Genomic DNA, 22800 nt, shown 5'->3' on the forward strand with positions numbered 1-22800 from the left:
TCTTTTCTTGGTCATGTATTTTATGAGAGGGGCTACACACACGTTTTTTACTTACCCAAGGACTCTGCTTGGGGCTTCTCTGACAGCTCTCTATTATAATCAAGGTCTGAGTACTTCATTGTGTTGGTGTCAGAATGTTGACTACGGTATGAGAATTCACTGCTCTGATCACCTTGCACAGATGTTGACCAATTCTGATCCTCATATATTTTTTTGTCTTTGATTTCAGCAGCTAGCCAGTGTGAAGAGCATTTGTTAGATACAATACTAGAAAAAAAAGACTGACAAGCATAAAATGCAAGAATGCTTTTCATTCTTTCCAGGCAATGTACCTGTTTCCTGTTGGGCGTCTTGGGCATTCATTTTCAGGATATGTTGCTGCCTTATCTGCTTAGCAAATCTGGCAGGGTTGTCCCATGGTATGTTGAACTTCTCAACATCTGTCCCACACGCCATCCCAGAAGGCTTCAGTTTCCCTGCTTCGTCAACCTCAGAGAGCTTCAGGCTCTCAAAAGTAAACACCTTGAAGGCTCGTTCTACTTCGCTCCAGCTCAAGACTTCTGTAAGAAAGCAGGACCCGTGCTTCTAGGAGTGCCCTTTATGGTACATAGTACAGCGTGGGCAGAGAGACACAAATATACACCGGGCTGATAAGGGAGCCATGCCACGATGGGCACTGACCTAACTTAAAACTGGGCTCCACAAATCTGCATCAAGTATCAAAGGTGCCTAGTGATAAGAAAACTGAACAGTCAAGGTCTAATTAATCAAGGTCATACTACCAAAATGCTTCTTTAGGTGGTTCATAGTGTGTGGACTTTTTAGGGTACCATATTGGTTGAATGGGTTTACAACTCATTTATTTATTTATTTATTTTTTGCAAAAGTACCCTTTGATGCTGTTGTAATTTAAGCCATAGAAATCATTCACTCATGTCTAATACAGGCTATTACAGTCAGTAAGATTTCTTGTTATTTTAGATTCTGGGAGGGTCTCCTCCCACCCACATGAATAGCTACTTTCCATAATTGCCCTTCAAAGTTTATCAACTTTCAACTGGCGTTAGTCATTGTGTATTTATTCCTTTATGGCACGTGTTCATCCGTTTTCTCAACTGGTTATTGTATACTGGGGAGCCTTGCCATAGGTGCCTAAGATTCACAGAAGAACATGATTTTGTTCTCTCACTTTAAAAGTTCAAGACAGAAGGCTGAGAGGAAGGAATTAAGAATGGACAGAATTCCGTGAGGAAAAATTCAAGATTATGGTAGATAAGTGTTTCAGAGGTTGCCTTCATTTTCTTCCCAACAGAAATGAAGACAGGGGCAGGGGTCCTTTTAAAAAATATGGCATGCATGGGGTGGGCTGGCAGTTTAAAGAGAGGCAAAAGAGTTACTGAATAAAGGAGAATTTGCTCATTCATTATTTCATAAATATTTTTGAGCACCTTCCAGGCGTCAGTAACTAATAAAAGCTGGTGAACAAAGGTGATGAACTCAAATACTATAGTAAATCTCACCAGGATGCGTAACCACAGGCACTAATTAAAAAAAAATAACCTATAAGTAAATAGAAAGATTAGTACAGTAGAGGGAAGGGAGGAAGGGAGGGAGAAGGCTAGGAAAAGGGGACTGGACTAGAGCAAAATTTTATTTCATGCTTTTATAATGATGTCAAAATGAATCCCGATGTTACATGTAACTAAAAATGACCAATGGAAAAAAAAAAAGGAGGTGGTAGGCAGTTCAGATTTTACTCTTGAGGATACAGAGGCAAAAAAATCTTAGCGGGGGGGGGGGGATGCACAAGAAAATTGATGAAAATTGAATCACAATGATGAGAGAGAGATTTCCTTTCAAAAAAGCCTCTCCTACTTCCTGTGTTCTCCCTCTCTGACATCAATCACCTTTTAACCTTTCAACTAGTGAAGAAGCAGCCAGTTTCTGATGGAGTACTGTGCTCCTATCATGTGGCCAGCTAGTCATGTGATTAAATGAAGAGATAATTGGGGATGCAAACTTCAACACTAGCAATCAAACGGAGGGGGCATAGTTTCCACTTAAGAGGTGGGGACCCAACTGAAGTGCTGTTTCTTCCTCTTTGCTCTTCATGTCTTCATGTCAAGGCATGGTTATAGTCTCACTGTGAATTTTCTAATCTACTACATAGGATCATTCAGTGGTTACCTTTTGCACTGGAATACACTGCTTTCATATTTTAATCTTAGTATATATATATATAATCAAAATATATATAATCTAATGCTACACACACACTTATATAGTCTAATGTTACGTCTGATCTATTGATTAGACTAGATATAAGGAGTTTCTTGATGACATAAAATTATAAACTTCAAGTTTCCTTTGAGTACAAAAATTTTTCATTAATTGTGGGTGGCTGCAACCAGAGAATATGAGAATTCAAAGATGGATAACTCTGTATTGGGGCAAAGTTGCATGGTCAGGCTCGCCCTGCCCACTTCCCAATCACTACAATGCTATTGTAATCTTTTTGTGGTTTGCAATGATGATAAAGGGGTGCCATATTGAGACAGTGAAGGCAAGGATGGCATTCTCCTAGGACAGGAATGTGGTTATCTTACCTGGGAGGTTTTTGTTTATTTTAAAAATTTCAAAAATATTTGAACTGTCACTTAAGTAGGATGGGATTACTACATCATCTCAATGACGTCAAGAGGGAGATGGGGGAAGGAGTCAGGGAAGAGGAAGGAAAGATGTGAATCACTCTGGTTAAGGAAACACAGTGGAAAGAAAACTTGGTGCATCAAATTACAGAATGTTTTGCACCATGGCTGTGTTACCATTGCTACTGAGGATATTCAAAGTGAAAAAGTTGTAGTCCATCAAAATATTCATCTTAGCCCCTGAAAGATCTTTAAATGATCAAAACACATTTTGCAAATAAGGATGTAATTTGTAGAGGCACAAAGGACCACTAATTAAGATGAAGTTAAGAAGAAACAATGTACTCACCACTTGTGCAGAAGTGCATAAGTTCATGGATGGTAGCTAGGCGTTTAGTGCTGTTCCAGGGTGGAGGCAGAGGGAACTGAAGGAATTCCCACAGTGGCAACTTGGATTGCATCTCCTCCTCAATTTGAACTGGGTCAATACCCTTTTGGTCCTGCCAAAAAAAAAAAAAAAAAAACATGACAGAAGGCATTAAAATAAGCCATCAAGTGCCTTATGCATATGGAGAAGGCTAAACATGATACCTTCACTCTCGTTTATTTGGGAACAAGGGAAATCAGTGGTAATTGGGGAAGACAAACTTGGTATTTTGCTGAAGGTCACAAAAACTAGTTCTCACTTTGCCAGAAGTTCCTGGTACACAGAAATGACTGACCTTCATTTGCAGTGACAAACTGCCCAAGCCTCATATATATTCAACTCTCTCTTCTGAGATCCTTTTCTGGCTTCCACTGTTTTTCATACCAGCAGATATTTAAAGAAAATAACTATGAGGTTTTAATGCAATTTCGGTGGTAGTCATAATCAATTCAACAGTTAATTGTATTAATCTTTCTTTGATGATCTCTCCCTTCCCCATCTTTCTTTTCTGACATTCATACCTCGCCTGTTACCTAGTTTTGATGAAATTATCTCATTGAACCCTTCAGCTGGTGAATTTCAGGTGTACTTTTCAATCACCCTCTGGGCCACCTGATCCTTACCTTCAGTGCATATTTCCGGTGAGCGTAAGCATCGTGATAGTTCAGTAGGAGAGGGCCTTTGGGCACTGCTTTGGTTTCTCTTTCTTCTTCAGATAAGAATATTTCGTGGAGATTCTATTTAAATTGAAATATATACTCATTTAAGGAGAGACTATTTACTTTCCCAACATGTAAAAACTCGTTGGCTAACTCATGCCGCCTGACCTTTTTCTCCCTCTCGGAGAGGCAGAGAGAGGGCAGCATAGACACGATGTGAGCTGCGATCCGGTTGTCTAACCCATCTGCTCTGGGGGGTGGCCTCACCAGACTGGGAGGGACAAGATCCTTTTCAGTTGCCACGACCTATAGAAAAGAACCATTGGGAGGGATTGGCTGGACGGTCAACTCTTTACTGATACTCCTGAATTTCCATTGCTCTTCGTAAGAGGAGGACTGTTCCTCACACTAAAGCCCTAGTGACAACAGCAGGGAAGTCTCAGCGATTAACGCAGTAAAAGGAAAAATGTTTACAGTCTATGCATTTAAGTCGACATGATTTTAATACTTGCATTAAAATAGATGACACAAAACACAAATGGTAAACACTAAACTTCAGCAGGAGTCAAAATAATGACAAAAATATTCATTCTTTCTCTTAAAGCACTGAAAACAGGACTAGTGCAACTTTGGATTTAATATTTAAATCCAAACTAACTGCCTACCACATACTGCATAGGGCATCTTCATATCCATTAATTCACTTAACCCTCATAGCAATCTTGGTTAGATATTATTTTCTATTTTATAGAGAACAAAAGTAGGGAGAGTGAAGTTAGATGACTGGTCCAAGTCTAGGGCTACTGAATAGAGGAATTGGGGTTCAGGCCAAGTCCTCATTTTTTCTTCAAGAATAGAAAAGTGTAAGAAGATGAGATCAGTAATGGATATTAGTCTCCTTTAGGTGGGGAGAGTGAGGTCTAGACAGATTAAATGCCTTGTTCAATTTTACATGGAAATCAGGTAAGAGGTTGAAATGTACTCAAGATAGGTACCTAATGTATAGTCTCTTCACTATAATAATAAAAATAATAATAAAATTATTCTCATGATTTTACACCCCTACTAAGATTTCTCACTCAACCTTGGCAGTAGTGATATTTTGGACTAGATAATTATTATGGGGGCTGTCATGTGCCCTATAGAATGTGCAGCAGCATGGCTGGCCTCTACCCCTCTGAATCTCCAGACATTTCCAAATGTCCTGTGGGAGGCAAAATTACTCCCTACTGAGTTTTGTTAGCCTACTCTAGGTTAATAAAATAGTCTTGTTATTTTATTTTATTTTATTTTTATTTTTAATACTAGAGATTGAACTCAGGAGCACTTAACCACTGAACCACATCCCAAGTTTTTTTTTTTTTTTTGACAAGGTCTCAGTAAGTTGAATAGGGCCTTTCTTGCTAAGTAACTGAAACTGACCTTGAACTTGTGATCCTTCTGCCTCAAACTCCCCAGTTGCTGGGATTATAGGCATGTGCCATTGCACCTGGTTCAGTATTCTTTACTAATTATAAACACTTTACTTTCAAGAATCACTATTTCCAGTCTCCATCTTCCACCTATCTTGTGGTCAAAAGACCAATCAGAACTGTTCCGCGTTTAAAATGGTAAAATCTAATGTCTGCTCCTGTAAAGTGCCAATCTCGACGCTCTTATACTTCAACTTTTTCATTCTCTATTAAGAAGGCTTTACTCATTCGACACGTACCTAGTGCCTACTGGCAGCCTTCCATGTGTTAGTCACTGAGCTCATTATCTTTCCTCTGTGTTATAGGGAACATAGTAATATTGAATACAACAACAATGACTGTGGTGGGGCTGGGGTTGTGGCTCAGTGGTAGAGCGCTTGCCTAGCAAGTGCAAGGTGTTGGGTTCAGTCCTCAGCACCACTAAAAATAAATAAGTAAAATAAAGGTAAAATAAAAAAAAGCTTTCAAAATATTTTTTTAAAAGAAAAGAATGACTATGGTAAATGAAACTATGATACTGTGAGCTCTTCAGAGTTTTTTTAAATAAATTTATTGACATAATAAAACTGTAGTCTTACAAAAAACATTATGGGGTGATAAAGGCAAATATTAGTGTGATTGATTAGAAAAGTAAGGTAGTCAATAAACAGAAAACTGTATAGTAGAGGTGACAACAGTGACAGGGTCTGAAAAGACTTTAAAATAAACATTGAACTAAGAACAAGCCTGGAAAACTGTGCAAAAAATTAGAGAATTTACAAGTTAGAAATCTTATTCCTCAAACAAAACTTCAATAGCAGACCCGAAATTAAGGTAGGAAATAAGTAGGAAGTTAAGGTAGATTTCCAAAAGGATAAATTGAAAGAAAATTTAATGAGAATAATTCTAATATTCCAACATCTATCCAGTTATAATTAGGGTAAGTAGGAGAAACAATATTTGAAGGTATAATTGAAGGTCTATTTTCAGCATCCACTCACTAATTCAACAACACGTACTCAATGCCAACTAGGAATTAAGTGTGGTTATTGTGTGCTGGGCACACAGCAATGACTGAGACCACACTAGGCTCCTGCTGACATAGAGTGTGCATTCTATTGGAAGGAAAGAGGCAAGAAACAGGTTAATAAAAGGCTGCTAAATACATTTTAATTACAATAGTTTAAATAAAACAAAGTACTGCGATGGAGAGTGCTGTGTGTGTGTGTGTGTGTGTATGGTGGAACTTCTTTAAATCAGGTGCTCCAGTGTCACTTCCACCAGACAAAGAAGTTTAAAAGGTTAAGGAAAAATTAATATATCTGAGGAAATCCCCAAAGACCTACATTGATGAAAAATTGTGTGTGTGTGCGCCATGTATGTTCGTGTATGTGGCATGCATGTGTTTGTGTGTCAGAGAAAGAGACATGGAGCAGGAGATGAGAAGAAGCTACAATGCAGAAACTAATTTTAAGGCCTTTATAGGATACTATAAGAAATTGAATTTCACTTAGATGTGATTAAAAAACAATTTATAATTCCTTTAGATCATGTTGACAGGATGAAAAAACAAACAAAACCATAGTTTTTACTATTATTTGGATGTGGTTTGTCCAAATGTGTGTGTGTTACAGGCTTGGTTCTCAAGGTAGTGGGACCTTTAACAGGCGGAGCCTATTGGGCGGACCCTGGACATACTCACTTTGGAAGGGACTGAAAGGTAGTTCTCATGGGAACCTGAGTCCCTTCTCTTTCTTGGCTTCCTGTCTTGCCATGTGATCTCTCCCTTTCACATATGTTGTAGACATGATGCCATCTGCCATGATGAAACCTAGATAAGAGGCCCTCACCAGAGATCAAATCTATGAGGATGTCTGGTCTTGGACATTCAGCCTCCCCAAACTGTGAGCTAAATAAATCTCTTCTCTTTAAAAAGTTATCCACTCTCGGGGATTTTGTTATAGAAACAGAAAACACACTAATACACCTGGACATAGTCTTTTGTTATCAAATATATAGAGCTGCAAAAGAAATAAAGAAGAAAGAAAAGAAAGATTGATTTTGGACATGCACCGGACTTCTCCTCAGCAAATCAGAAGGAAGAAGAAAATGGAGCAATGCCATTAAAACACTTTCCCATGCAGGTTGACTAGGTTCAAAAGTTATTTCTGCCACTTCCTACTCGAACAAGCCACTGAACCTTATTATGGTTCCGTTGTTTTCTGATCTGTAAAATGGGTGATAAAAATAGTTCCTGCATCATAGTATTGTTTTTAAAATTAAATGACTTCATATATTGAAAGCATGTAGAGCAGTGCCTGGTGGATATAAATGCTATGCATATGTGGCTACTATGAATAACAATGTTTTTCAAATATACATAGAACAGTCTCAAGAATTGACTGTGTGCATCAAGTCACAGAAGTCACGGGGAATTTTAACTTTGTTAACTTTGTTAACTTGCAGAACTTGCAGATCAGGTTCATAGATCATAAAGCAATAAAATTAAAAATCAGTAATAAATTGTAGCCATAAAATTATTCATGGAAAAAATAAGTATATAAAAGATTAAGAACTGAATACATTGAAAATATCAACATGCAGCCAAAGAAATGCTCAAGAGGAAACATAAACCTAAGTAAGGCAAAAAAGACTGAAAATAAATGAAGATTTTAATTAAAACCAAATACAAAATAAGCCCCCAAAAAAGGATAGGGAAGAAAATAATGAAGATAAAGGAAGAAGTTAATAAACTAAAAAGTTAAAAGGAGTTGGCCAAAAATGAAACAAAATGCTCTTTCTTTGGAAAGACCAACCAATACAATAGATAGCAATGATCGGCAACCGTATTAGCCAGCTTTTTGTTTGTGCAACCACAATATCCAACAAAAACAACTTAGAGGAGGAAAAGTTTATTTCGGCTCACAGTTTTGGAGTTTTAGTTCATGATGGGCCAAGTCCATTTCTCTGGGTCCAAGCAGAGGCTGAACATCATGGGGAATGGGTGTGATGGAAGACCCCCCATGGCAGCCAGGCAATGGAGAGAGGGCAGGGGGAGGGGGCCACAGGGAAGATGCACCTTTCCAGGACACCCCCCCCCCCCGACACACACACACACAGTGAAAGTCACCACCCAGTCAGTCCATTCAAACTAGGATGGACTGAGAAAGCTACAGCTCTCCTCATCTAATCATTCCACCTCTGAATATTCCTACATTAGCGCAGGAGGTTTTATGGGACGTCTCAATATCCAAACCATACAGCAACCGAGATCGAGAAAAGAGAGGGTACAAATAAATAACAACATCAGTTATGAGAAGGGAACATCACCAGATGTTATGTTACTAGTGTGGTGGTCTTCACTTTGCAGGGGCAGGCTGGGAACACTGATTTTCCTCATGGTCCTGGCTCATGCCTTAATATGTCTATTTGACCTCCATATCTTTGCCTCTTTCTTGGTAATGTCACTATGTCCCTTTCCCCATCAGGCTTTCCATCGGGCAATTCACTCAGCCTTTAGCACACTACTAACATTACATTAGTATACAGAGGAACCTAAAAACACATGCAAGTGAATAACACATACAGCTTGTACCATATCAAAAATCCAAATTAAATGGACACATTTTGTGAAAAACACTAGTGACTAATATTATCATTAAGAGTAGAAATATTTAATTAAATCTATAGGTTCAAAATAACATTTAAAGGTAGCTGAAGACCACTACTACCCACCCCATCTATCCTTGTCCTCTTCTTCCATTAAAACAGTACTAGCAAAAGAGAGTTTTAAGGATATGTTCTCTCAAAACTTAGAGGAGTATTAAGTGGACTTCCAGAGCATAGCAAAAGACAGAGGATTAAAGCTGCTGATGAAAGCCAACTTTGGTTTTATGAAAAATATTTTAATCTTTGTAACTGAGAATACATTCAGGTATCATGAGTATAATTTAAAAATAGTGTTAAAAGTGGAAATAAAGAGAGATGTAGGGGCTCACTCAAGGTTACCCTCTGGAAAAAGTCCACCCACCTGTTCTAGAATACAATGCAGTATCAGGGGTACAGACATGAATTCCTCTGGGATCGGATTCAGCAAATCATTGTAATATCTCATGTCTACTTCAGTTGTGGTGACGAAAGTTGCTGTAAAATACACAAAACTTTATTGCCCCATTAAGATGTGCTTTCCATTTCGTCCATTAAAATTTCACACATCAATTCAAGCAATGACCTTGTACTAATAACATAGGGACTGTCAGTGGAAAGGGAGCTGAAGACATTATGGAAGATAGTCATTACTCTTTAAAGTGCCCTCTCATGATGTTGATCCTCCAGCAACAGATTTCATACATGCCTGGTGGTGGAGCGGGTGGTTCTTCACTTTGCGCTTTCTTCTTTCCAGGGGTAGAGTGTGGAGTCTGTGCGGAAAATAATGAAAAAGACACACTGAGATATCCAGCTGAGAGGTGCTTTCATTGAATGCTGCTATGATATCAATAGGATTCTGAGATAAAATCATCTAATATGATAGAAGGAAAAGGACTTGTCTGAAGAAGGAAAGAAGGAGTGGAATGGGTGTGGATCCTCGTCAGTTTTTCCTAACAGCCCACTGAGCAACTTCAGGGAAGGTGATAGGCTGATGGTGCACGGAGAGTACAGAATATTTTCTCCCCTGGGTGACATGGAGTCACGCCGTCCTCTCCCTTCCAATCAATCCTCCAGTGCTTCTCCACTGCCTTCAGGATAAAACCTAACCAAACTCATTATTAATTCAGTACTAAAGGACTTTCCTGATCTGCCTCCCACCTCTGCAGCTTTAGTATACTGTTGGTCTCCCTGTTGCACAGGCAGCCTGGAAATACTGAACTTCCTGTGACCTGGGCTCCTGAAGTTTTACTTTGTTCCTGTGACTTTGTACCTTGTACCTCTTTGTCTCTTTCTTGAGAATGTCATGTGTACCTTTCCGTCACCAGGCAATTTGCTCAGCTCAGAATTCACATAACCAACCCTCCTCTCCCCCCTACTCCTCGTCACACCAGGGGAGATGCCATTTCTCTTTGCTTCTGCTGTGGTCTGAGTTGACAGCTGCTGGCATTCATCATGCCATGTTGCAATGGCAGTGGCCTCTGACTTCCATGAGAACAGGGAGTGAGTCTTCACTGTTGCGTTGCCAACACCTTTCACCGTGTTAGCACAGGCACTAAATAAGTGTTGTGATTACTTTTTCAATATCCCTTCTTGCTCTACATGTTGATCATCACTCCACGTGTTGACCAGTGGGTTCCATCCACATCTTTGTGAGGGTCAGAGACCCCACCACTCAGCTCTTCAACATCGTGCCTAGGGGGCTTTTCCTTGTTCCCAAACTTAAATGTTAAATTCCAACCAGCAAGTACTACCTCGACATAAGTTTTTATGTCATTTTTCCTTCGGACGCTTGACAAAAGACTTTTGAACCATGCCTACCTCAGAAATCACAGGTTCTAGGAGAGTTTTCTCAGTCACTGCCAGCGGGACATTGATAAGGTTCATGCTTTCCAAGTAGTGCTGGTGTTGCCTCTTCCAGTCCAGGCTGTCATACATCAGGCAGGCAATATTTTCAAAAATTTCGGTGCCCAATTCCATCTACAGGTGAGACGATGAATGACAATTGGCTGTTAGTTTCATACCAGCTACAGGTGAGACGATGAATGACAATTGGTGGTTCCTTTCATACTATTGTAAACAGGTACATGTTTGTGTCCCCCTTGCCAACTAAATCTATCAATAATTTATAGAAAAAAAATCCTTGAATCCCTGAGTCACACTGGATTCCAGGTCTGGTGACCAAATCTGTATCCCTGAACCCTTCTTTTCTTTATTTCTTTTTTTTTTTTTTTTTTACTAAATAAATACAATCTGGTCAGTAGTTTCTACAGAGTGACTGTTAAGCTTTTGTTATCTCAGTTCCTTAAACATGTTAGTTAATTTGGATATCCTTAGCCAAAGACAAGTGGTAGATGATTTCTTACCTGTCTGTGCAGGTAGCACAATGGAACTGCTTGCTCAGCTTTCTGTGTCATCCACTCCAGGATGCTACAGTGTGTGTGGAAACGATATTTTGTTCTTTCCTCCATGTTTACCTTCTTTCCTTTAACCTGGGCTAACTTTAAGGAAAAGCACTAAAAATCTAAGTAGATTATTGCTTCTACAAGGCCCACAAGTTTTATGGGTCCACAAGCAAGTTATAGGTCAGGTGCTCTTATTACTTGTGCTTTCATTTCCAGGAGTAATTTCCCAGGAGTAGGGAATCTCTGTGATTATTGTGTTTTCTTGGAAGCCAAGAAGGAGTAAATAGGCTCAACCTATTTCTGAGTTGAAGAGGCAAGGTAGAATGAGAGCTTCCTGTGGAGATGGGGAATCATAGTCTGGCAGAAGCCCAGGGAAGTGCACAGCTCTGCCCGTCATAACACACTGATTCATCTGGATTCATGTGCTCATGCTAAGATAGAGATGTTTTTTAATTAAGCTTCAACCTGGCATTCCTTGCCTAAATGCATAGAAATACATTTTTGTTTGTATTTCTAGGAAATGTTGCAATGCATCTGCCCAGTGGTCCCTTAGCTTAACCTAGTTAGTTCATTTTAAAATCAAGCACCAAATGATATGCTAAAGGCCAGCAAATTATTTCAGCAACCAGGGTTTAACTTGAGATATTGCAGATGTTGTACATGAGCAGTTAGCACATCTTGATGGGCATTTATTTGATGTAAACCTTTCGTTACCTTGGCTGAGCAGAAATACAGCCTGCTTGTTTTCAGCCAAGGTTACAAATACTTTCCTCCATCCAGAGAGGAAGAAGGACTCCTTGGCTGGCTCCTATGTTGGCTATGAGGCTGTTATCAACTTATAGATAGATCTGAGAGAGCAACACAATATATGTGGTCTGCTTCTACTAGAAGTAGATTCTTTTTTTTATAGGTTTATCATGTGGTCCTAAGTTTAAAACAAACTTTTATCTTCACTACTAAGTCCAATGGCCTTCTGAAGTCCAACTTTATTGTTGAGTATTATTCAAGACTCTTCCTTTCCCGTCATCCTGAATAGTGGGCCTTTCGCTCACAAACTATGAAGTACACCTTGACTCTAAAACCTTACTGCAACTGGATCCACACCAAAGCGCTGGCATGAATGTGATACTCAAAATTACTTGCAAATCGACTTATAGCAGTGAGTGTGACCAGCTGGGCAGCACAGCCCTAAAGGGCTTTCTAGAGAGCTCAATATCATTGATGCCAGTTGCCCTCATGGCCCAAATGTACATATGGGACATTAAACTGCTAAATCGAAGTCAGGAATGCTTTGTCATAATTAGTAAGCTGATAATACCTTTTCGACAAAAAATATTTTTTTCCAAATTTTAATTGTCCTTTAAACTCTTCTCTATAATTGGTAAAAAAAGAAAATACAGCCACTATCACATTCTTTAAAATTAAATGGTTAAACTTCTTAATGAATAGAAAGTTGTGAACACTTGGGAGTAGGAGGCAGAATTTCAGGAAGGGTGCTGGGCCTTTGGAAGTTGTGTTTATATGTCACTGTATTCATATCCATGTCCCTGTGATGCAATGGAATGCACTCTCTTTTGAGTTCAATATATTTCAGCTTTTCTCAGTCTGTGCCTGGGTAGTAAAAAAAGATTCACAGAAGAGAGCTCTCCCTAGTGAAGGAACAAAAGGTGCTTGATTGGAGGCTGCCTTAGCATCAATTCCCCAGTTCTTGGTGGGGCAGATGACAGTAGGTCCTTTTCTGAGGTCAACATTGGGAAGCAGAGAGTAAAAGGGAAGGCAGGAAGACTCTCCACCTCTAGATGAAGGGGCAGAAAGGAGCAAAGGCAAAGTCCAGAGTAACCAGTTTTCCTAAAACTGACTCTGTCACCAGCTACAGCTTTTCTACATCCAGCTTCATTTTGCACCTATAGCCCAAGGCTAATGTTTACTCTGGCTGTTGACAAGTGACTCAAGGGTTCTGTTTCTGCATAGTGACATCTAATGCTATATGTTGAGAGTCTTTGCAAGTCAAACACAGTTAACCAAGGCTTCTTACTCAAGTCAGAAGCTCCTATTCCCTAGCCTATCGTCACTGCTCTTTGGCTCAGTTACAGGTTTTGATCTCATTCCCCTCCTAGATAGTGAGTTTTGTGTTCCCTGTTTTCAGTCACTGTAGTAGACACCCATCTACCATCTCTACCCACTTTGCCCTGTTCCTTTCAGAGCACTGGCTGCATGTGGTCCCTCCCTAACATTCTGCTTCAGTTCCACTCCTTTGATGCTGAAATATATAGCCTGTTTGTTGGGATTGGGGGTCGAGCAGAAAGTGGCAGGAGAAGTTTTCTGCTTCTATCTTTGTTTTAATAATGGAGGGATGCCTGAACACCTTCCATAGCATCCTTGAAAAGTAGTTACTTGAACTTGTTAAAGGGGAAAAAAAAAAAAAAACCTCTCATGCATTTGGGATTTGCTACATTTCCAAGTATCTGATTTTTCCCTTTTCGGAATTGACAGAAAACTAGAGTGTGCTTCATATAACTCATGGATCTATGACTAGATCTATGACTCCTGGATCACTGCTTCTCTGGTTCAAGATTTTAGTTTTGCCTCCCTGCAAGTTCCTCAATAGCAGGGGTCAATAGATGTCCTCAGAAAATTTTGCCTGTTAATTGTTGGGCCAGAGGTCAAGTCATCCTATTAGGAAAGAGCTTATTGGTCAAATAAGGTAAAAATATAATTTTGGAGATAAAAGCAAGGGTTTAGAAAAACAATGTTTGAACTAATATATCTGTGATATATGAGAGAGGTAATAAATTAACTATACAATTTACTCCTTTCACAATCAATATATATTAACATTTTAATTACTGCCTAGAACATTATTGAGATATGAAACAAAGCCATGTACCACTAAATAAAAGAAACACCAATATTTATCTTCATATGCTACATCTTATTCTTTATCACTAGTTTATATGCTAAAAGCTACGGAATCAGATTATAATTGCAACTGGGCATTCAGTGTTATCCTTGTCCTGAAAATGAAGGAGCCTATCACAACATGTTGCATTGGTGCTCAGTAAATATCAACAGAATGAGTGAATGGGGCAAATGGACCAGGGTCACATACCAAACCCACACACCCTCACTGACAAGTGTACTAACCATCATCTTGTTGTCTGACCAGTCAGAAGGAAAATTGGCTTCTTTGACCATGTATTCAAGTCGGGCAACATCAAAGAGATTTGTTTCAGGTTTCTCGTTATTCAGGATTGGTTCCAAGTACTTCCAAAAAATTTTGAGTTCTTTTGTGGTGTTTTCTTTCTTCATATTTTCAGCTTCTTTATCTAATAATAGCAACATGTTTTACTACAAAACGAGAGTACTGAATTTCTTCCCACTTTAACTGGAAAAGTGAGTTATGGGCATTGCAAGATATCTACACTATATCAAGAAAAAGAAAAAATGTAATTTGGGGAAGTTTTTGAAACCGGACGATATAATTATGAAATCAGAATATTTTGAGGTTGATATTAAAGTGAGCTTATTCACCTTGATTTTATAGTTGAGGCCCAGAAAGATTACGATGAGGACACACATTTTGGAAGCTAAATATGCTCAGTATTCTTATCACTTTGAGATTGCATCTCTACAGGACCAGTTTTTCTGGCAAATCACTTTTTGACCATATTTGGGTCTGCTATGTAACTGTTAAAAACATAGTTGATTCACTTCTCCTTCTCACATGGCTAAACAAACTGGATGAGTGATTTGTGCTTTAAGTTAACTTTTTGTTCACATTAAAACAGCTACAGACTCTTCTTCAGGCATTTGTACCCTGACTGGAACATAATGACAGATTGTGATAAAGTTCTACAGGGAACATTTGTCTAAAACATTTACTCTTGTTCTATCTGTAATTGAATAGTAGGTTTCTACCACTGAGGACTCATTATTCCATTATAAAGTCTATTTTTATGTTAATTTATTTTTATTCATTAAACATTTATGGAAAGACTATATTTGGTACTTATGCGGCAGTTTTTTCACCAGCTTCACTGAGAAATTATTTAATGTAACTAGCCTTTGAGATAGTCAGCAGTAACCTGGGATTGAATCTCAATTCTTTTATTTAATAGCTACCTCTAGTCTGAGAGTCCTTTTTGGTGAGATGGAAATAATAAAACGTACTTCCTCAGGATGTTGAGCAAGTGCATGAATCAATGCACTTAATAAAGACGTTAGCGCTAAGCCTTGTCCTAAGACCTGTGCCCAGTAATGATAGCTATTATAATCAGGGGTAGTGATTTCTAACGTTGAAAAGCAATTGAAAAAAAAACCATAGTGTTACAGAAATTGGTATGTGGCTGTATAAGTTAGAAAGCTCTGTGCAAATATTATTAATAAACAGCAGTGAAAGCAACACATATGGCAGAAAGAGCTGGGATTTTTGGAAACACAGGCTTGCACTGAATCCCCACTCTGTCTTTGAAAGTACACAGTAGCTTTCTGTTTCTTTCCCACAGAGGTGGTCTAGCACAATTCCCTGAGTTGAAGACCCAAAGGCTCAAAATGACTGAATGGCAATATGGTTGGGATCTTACCCCATAAGTTTGAATTCTCAGGGCAGGATGGTAAAGTGCCCCCTCTGACTTATCGCAATAAACCAGTAGCAGAGTAGGGCAAGAATCCAAGGCTGGGACCTCACTTGGGTCATTTGGTGACTTGTGGTTTTTACAAGAACATTATCAACAGCAATCCACTCAGAGTATACTTTGGGTAAAAGTTAGAGATCAAAAGTTCCTGAGAACTATAGTTGCATAACCAAATTTTCTGACTTGCAGTCTGGGGTTTTTTTTTTTTTTTGTGTGGCTACAAAGGGGAATAAACACAGGGTATGATTTTAATTTGCAAAATTTACGACTCTTGGCTGATACATGCAGAATCAATAGCAAATCAAAGCCTTGAAAAGATTTAATAATGTATGTATTATAGGACTATGCTTTGGACAGCAGATTGCATTTGTACTTTAAGGACAGCGGGTAATGTCGAAAGGCTCAGTAAGTTGTGTAGCAGACTGCATACCTTCTGGCTGAAGAAAAACTTCCTGCTGCTGGCTAACTGTTGCCAGGTGTGTCTGCAGAGGTTCATAATTCTCTGAAGATATTTTAATCACGCTGGTTATGGGAATGCCAAGCTCAGTCATAATGGCTAATAGCTGAGGATTGTTGAAGCCAACAACAATAATGTAATGTTGGGCACCATCATCTGGCTCATCGTCTGTTCAAAATACCATAAAGAAGAGCAGCCATCATTGTAAAAGAGAACAGGTTGTGCTCAGCCAGTTCAATGGCTATATATATTATGCATGCATTTATAATCCCTCCCGCTTGCCAAAAAAATGGTCTTGTTGGCTGGAATGCAGTAGTGTTGACTGTTTTTCATTACTGCCTTTCCAGTAAGAAGATTGTGGCCATTTTACAAAATATTAAATCACTTTTTCAAATGAGACATAGGTGTAATAGGAGGACAAACATACGTGAGGTCTGTGGTCATGAAAAACGTGTGCTTGGGTTTTGTCAGAGTTTAGCCTCTAGTAACTTCTTTTTTTTTTTTTGGTTCTAATCTCTTTGGAGCAACATCTGGCTTTACTCCTGAATTACAAGTAGCTGCAGTTTTGTGGTATTTTATAGGTAGAGGTGTTTACAGGAGAGGGAAATATTGAATATAGACGTGTTTGCTACCAAAGTTATGTCAGTGATTGTGAATTCTGAGGATTGGTTGTGTAGCAACTATACATTCATCACATTAAATTTTTTAAAAATACACATTTTCTCTATTTTTTCCTAGATATAAGATTCATATTAACAAATGAGCTTATCTGAGAATGTGATATTCTGGGGGGTGAGAATCATTGTCATACTTTAATACTGATAATGCACGGCACATAAAAACATTACATTCTACAAGAGCCCATTAAGACCAGTTTATGAATAGTACAACAGATGCACAACTTTCCATTTTTTTATGTAATGATTGTTCTTCTGTCACTCAACAAGTCAGTGCTGATTTTGCCCATGAACTCTGTATCATTGCTTCTTGGTCTAGGGTACGTAGAAGAGAGCCACGGGAGAGAACTGATAATGGATATGAAAGTTTACTGCCCCCTCCTTTAAATATGATGCAGACTTAAAACTGTTCAAAAATAAATCTATTAATTAAAATAGGTAGATAAATAAATAAAATGCAGATAATAACAAGTAGCTCCCTTTGGGTTCAGGGGAGGCAGCAATGAATCACTAATACCTGCTCAGGATAAACCATTTTTATGTTGATAATTTAAGATTAAAGAAAATTCTAGATGCTTTAATTAGGAAAAAGTGATAATGGGAGAAGTTGGAGTCAGGAAGTTCAAATTAAGTGGCCTGATTTCATTTCCACTGTGTTTCACCCTCCACAACACTCACTTTTCACTTTGTTTTACTTTCCTTTATGTTCCCAAGAAGATCATCTGCTCCTTGGTGGCACAATCAGCTCACTATCTCACTCCTCATCTGTGCTATATAAATGTGCCCAGTGAGACCCATGCTACATAATATATTTGCTAAAAACATACATGAATTGCAAATAGAAAAAAACTTTCCTCTTAGAGTGTCATGGAAAGTTAAGTGATTTATGGTTTTATCAAGAATGAAAAGGCTGGAAAAGATTGAACATAATTATCCGAATGATTTCTCAAGTATGTCACACGTGGTGAAACAAGAATCAAAAGGCAAAAGGCAACCAATGGAAGCAGCGCCTTGCTGACCGATGTATCGGCTGGTTTCGTCCTCTTCACCCCTCCGCTTCAGCTCCGTGGTCTTCTTCACTGTCGTGTTGACCTCGGGCTGATCCTTGCCCTTTCCTTTAGCAACTTTGGCATTTGGGGGCTTCTTCTCCTTGGGAGATTTGGCTTTCCCTTTGTCCTTTTCGATCTTAACTTTGTCATCTGTTACCTGAAAAGAGAGAATACTTTTTTTTTCTTTTAACTCCAAATCACACAGTGAGCAAGCGATTCAATATCAGGTGAATTAATCCTTTATTTCAATCCATCATTATTTACTCATTTTTTTTCTCTCTCTCTCTTTTTTTTTTTTTTTTCATTCTTCAAGCCAGGATAGTGGGGATTCCAGTTTGAACCTAGGGTGTGATGAGGCACATCTATGCATGAAGGACTGGAGGGATGGGTGCCAGGGAGTTGCTCAAAGAGCCTGGAGGGAGACAGTTCATCCTACCAGAGACTGTGGCCTAAGAAGCCACTTCAGATGTTTGGAGGCAGAACCAGGAGGATGGCACTGAGTATGTTGTGGTGTGAGGAATTTAGGTTCATCTTCTAGCCCAACCCTGGGGAGCTCCTGCCTGAGTTTCAGAGAGAATTGAGTTTGGTCATAAAATACAAACACAATAAAAACTAAAAATACAACAGGGAAACAGAAAGAGTAGAAGAGTAGTTACTTTTTTTTTCCCTAAAATCTCCTTGACAATGTTTTTCATAGTTTAAGTAACGTATTGCCCGTTTTTAAAGGCGAAAAGATTCTTTTGGGAACCTAGCACTAACAGATTGTTTTTATTATAATCCTACTTAAACATACAGACATAACTTAATGGCTCCTTTTTGATACATTCAAAGATGGGATCAGCACAAAACATCAGTTGGTTATTTGGAATGTTCTTAGATCATGTACCATGTGAAGACCCAATGTTCCCACCATTTTTCTTTTCTTTTCAAACAATTGCCAAAAAATTTATGCAGTATTGAATGATATAATTATGCTTCCAATGCACAAGTTTATAAATACAATAATAAATAATATTTTATTATCATTAAAATAATAAGGCAGAATAATATCAATAAAATAATAAGGCAGAACCAGATCATAAGATGGCTATTCAGAAGATCTAGAATATGTTTATATTATTATTTTTCCACACTCAACTAAACTGAAAATAAAAATAATTAAAATTATTGTATCAATATCTTGGACTCTGATGTCTGTTTCTCCAAGGTCATGAGAACTAAGTCTGAAAAACTAAAAGACGTGAGAGATGGGGAAAGGAGAAGATGTGACACTTTGGCAACCAGTTAACAGAATGTGACAGAGAAGACAGGGGAGAAGATGTCTTCCTATCCAGGTTGTTTCTGGCTGTCAAGGGTTCCAGAGCACCTGGTTCATCTTTGGTACCAGAAGTGATGTTGGTGGTGCCCATGAGTCTCTGTGTGTGCCTAGCACCTTGGCTCTTGTGGTGGCACAACTCCACTGTTCCCAGCACCTGCTCCTCAGCATCAAGAGGAGGCATCTGAAGAGGCTGCAGGTGTCACTCACAGCTTTGGCTAGGAGCAGGTATAGGCTAGGAAAGGGCCCCCTCATTTCTGGTAAATGAAGAGAAGTTCAATGTGGATCTAATAGTGACTCACAGTAAGGTGTTGGCATGATGGAGGATAGATTTCATATACATTTTGCATGTTGAAAATGCAGGGATTGAAAGATTAGGTAGGAGCATGAGTAAGCTGGCACATTAAAGATAATTCCCTGGATTTTAGTTTGAGCTACTAGGTGGTCGATGGTGTCACTTATAGAGATAGAGAAGATTAGGTGAGAAATGGGTTTTAACTGAAAGTGGGAAGACTGTTAAGAGTGATCAAGTTACATAGGAGATGCCCCTTTGATCTGAAGGAAGAAATTGAAAACACACATTTTCTTCTCGGTTGCAAATTCAGGAGTGGGCAGTGCCTAGGTGGAAGTGTGAAGACGTGAATGGCCTTGGGTGAGTGTTCTTGAGAAATGCAGGAACTGAACCTGGGATAGGAGGAAATGCCGGCAGAAGAGACAGAGAAGTAGCTAAAAGGCAGGAGAGGAATATATAGTGTGAAAACAGAGAACCTCAGGACCAAGAAGGACCAAAAGATAAGTGGTGGAAGTTGTGGATAACATTGTGGAGTGTGGAGACTTGCTGGGTGTGGAGGTAGTTAAAAAGGAGGCAGAAACAATAGGGAGCCCCACAGGGCACAACTGTTTTGAGAAGTTTGCTCATGGAGGGAACCAGGCTCTGTGTCACTCAATAGAAAAGTGAATGGAAGGCTTTGAGGTCAAGGTGTGTATGTCTTGTGTGTGTGTGTGTGTGTGTGTGTGTTTGTGTGTAAACAGAATATGCTATGTTTGCAAGCTGATGGAATGATCCAGTAGAGAGACCCTGAAGATCTGGGGAAAACGAAAATTCTTGAGGTGGGTAGATGGAATGAGACCAAGAGAATGTGTAAATAACTGGACATGGAGAGGAGGAGAGACAATTTTCTAGTTTAAAAAGAGCAGCAAGGAGAGGATGGCTGGCTGGGTGTGGATGCCAGAAAGGGAGAGGTTTTGATGGTGTAGAGAGAATGTTTCAGTTTTTCAAATAAAACCACAAGGTGAAGTCAGCAACTGGGATGAGGCAGGTTAAAAGGTAGATGGTTTGAATAGGAAGGTATTGTAAGTGTCATCTCAGAGAGGGGGTTGCAAGTGTATTAAAGAAATGCAGCAGAACTCTGCCAGTCTTGAGACCGTCCTGAAAATTTTGAGTTTGCTAATTTAAGGTGAAACTAGTTTGCTGAGTGACATGAAAGCCTGCAGTTACCTCTAGCTTCTCGAGTACAGGCGTGAAAATCATGGATCATTGAGTTGGTCCTGGGAGAAGTTTTGCAAAATGATTGTGACAGAAGTTGAGAAGAGCAAGGGAACTGGAAGTTTGTAAAGGAATTGCTATACTGGACCGTGGAGCCTAAGCTGAACAAATAGCCGAGGTGACGATGGACAGGTCTGGTGGGATCCATGGATGAGAAGTTAAGATGTGGTTGAAGAAATTTTGTGGGGCAGATATTGGGTCACAGAAAGAGGAAAGGAGAGGAAATTTCCAAGGTTGGAGAATGGGAGATTTCAAGACTTCGGTGATGACAAGTCTCATAGTATGTCCATGGAAGTAAATGGCCTAGGTGGAATGAAGGCAGTGACCTTTTGTCACAATTTTAAAAAACACTAGAAAAGAAGAGCCAGATAGGAAGAGAATGGCAGTGATCATTCAAATGTGTCCAGGGCAGACGATATCCTGATAGACTGATAGGAGGGTTTGGGAAACCCGGGAGGTACCCTGTGGTCTGGGGACTGCATTGGTACGTTAGAGCTATAAAGGATTAAGTTATCTCCTCTAGTTTAGACTGGAGGTTCTTGACATAACTCTCTGAACTTGACTTCCTATAACTTGTCTATAGGGAAAAAACTTACAATTAAGACTAAGGCATATGTCCTATAAAACTGACCGTAGTATTCATAGCAGTACATTAGCAAAGAGCTAGTCACGATTTTCATTGTCGTTATTATCATTGTTGCATTGCTGTTTACAGAGTTCTTATATAATAGATATTGCATCTTATTAAGTCTTTACAACAGCCAAAATGCATAGAGCATTATTCTTATTTTACAGAGGAGGAAACTCAGGCTTAGTGCAGGCGAGTAATAGTTGAATCTAAAAGCTCATTTTCAATAGGTCCATAGAGCATGAACTGGAGCCCCTGAGTTGGATTAGCCTGTAGGCACTGATGAGATCCCTGCAGGATACTCTAGTGGTAAGTCCTGGGGGTTACATACTCTAAGGTGCCCTGTGTAGTTCCCTGGGAGGTAGCTGGCCTTGTCACAGAGAAGTCCTGACATCAACATCAAAATTCACCAGAAATTTTGACAACTGCTATTTTAAGTAAAATCTCAGAGTGATCTTTTGCTCTGAGAAGAAGAAACCATTGTAGGTTAAATTATTTTAAACTTCACCTGGAAGAATAAAGATGTATTCATCTTATGCACTAATTCTTGCTTTTCTTCACTTCACAGAGTATGGTGGGAGTTTTGCAAAAGGTGTTTTGGTTTGTTGATGGACTTCTGTTAGTTAAGGAGCTCCCTGGGTCTTTTTTCTCTTCTGAGCCTTCTTGGGATTCTAGGGAAAGGAGGACTGACCATAACCAAAACTTCAAAGTAAGTGGTAAACTTTAGCAGCATAGTCTGGTGATGCTCTATGAGAAGGGCTTTCCAGACATTGCCTTTTTAATTAAAAAGACAAAGCAACCTCTAAGATATGTAACTTTATTTACAATGTATAAATTAAGACAAACAGTCTGTCCTAACATGCACAGTTCTGATAGAGACTGGTTTGACTCCAGACCCTCAACTCATCTTGTTCTAATGCTTTCTCGCCTGTCCCAGCTTCTGATATGCTCTCCCAACTTCTTTTTCCTGCTTGTCTATCTTCCCTCTCTCTGGTCTCTGCCGCAAACTTTTCCAAATGTCACCTACTCTTCCTGTTCATTGCCTTCTTCTTCCTCTTTTTCAGCCTTTGCATTTCTTAGCAAGGCCAAACTTGGAAAACTGAAGAAAAGTATCTTTAAACTAATTTCCATCAACACTGAGATGTTATCAATTTCCCCGAGTTCATAAAAGTATTTTTAAATCCCAGAAATCTTGATTTGCTTCTTTCAATGTCTTTGTTATAAAAATAACCTTATTACAATTAGAAAAAAATAGAAAG

The 22800-nt window shown here is 39.0% G+C and overlaps 1 protein-coding gene across 1 annotated transcript in view; it reads right to left on the bottom strand.

Moving 5' to 3' along the window:
• Spag17 (sperm associated antigen 17) overlaps window positions 1–22800 on the bottom strand; it is a 193264-nt gene that overhangs the window by 102645 nt on the left and 67819 nt on the right. The window contains exons 5-15 of the mRNA XM_026407282.2: window positions 18023–18209; window positions 16300–16494; window positions 14380–14561; window positions 10652–10810; window positions 9540–9603; window positions 9216–9328; window positions 3903–4040; window positions 3699–3812; window positions 2998–3148; window positions 333–560; window positions 56–232 (exon numbers count right to left, since the gene is read on the bottom strand). Of these exons, the coding sequence (XP_026263067.2) occupies window positions 56–232; window positions 333–560; window positions 2998–3148; window positions 3699–3812; window positions 3903–4040; window positions 9216–9328; window positions 9540–9603; window positions 10652–10810; window positions 14380–14561; window positions 16300–16494; window positions 18023–18209 (1708 nt within the window). The remainder of the gene's footprint in view (window positions 1–55; window positions 233–332; window positions 561–2997; window positions 3149–3698; window positions 3813–3902; window positions 4041–9215; window positions 9329–9539; window positions 9604–10651; window positions 10811–14379; window positions 14562–16299; window positions 16495–18022; window positions 18210–22800) is intronic.

Source organism: Urocitellus parryii, chromosome 11, assembly GCF_045843805.1.
Source record: "Urocitellus parryii isolate mUroPar1 chromosome 11, mUroPar1.hap1, whole genome shotgun sequence".
In the NCBI taxonomy this organism is placed as follows: Eukaryota; Metazoa; Chordata; class Mammalia; order Rodentia; family Sciuridae; genus Urocitellus; species Urocitellus parryii.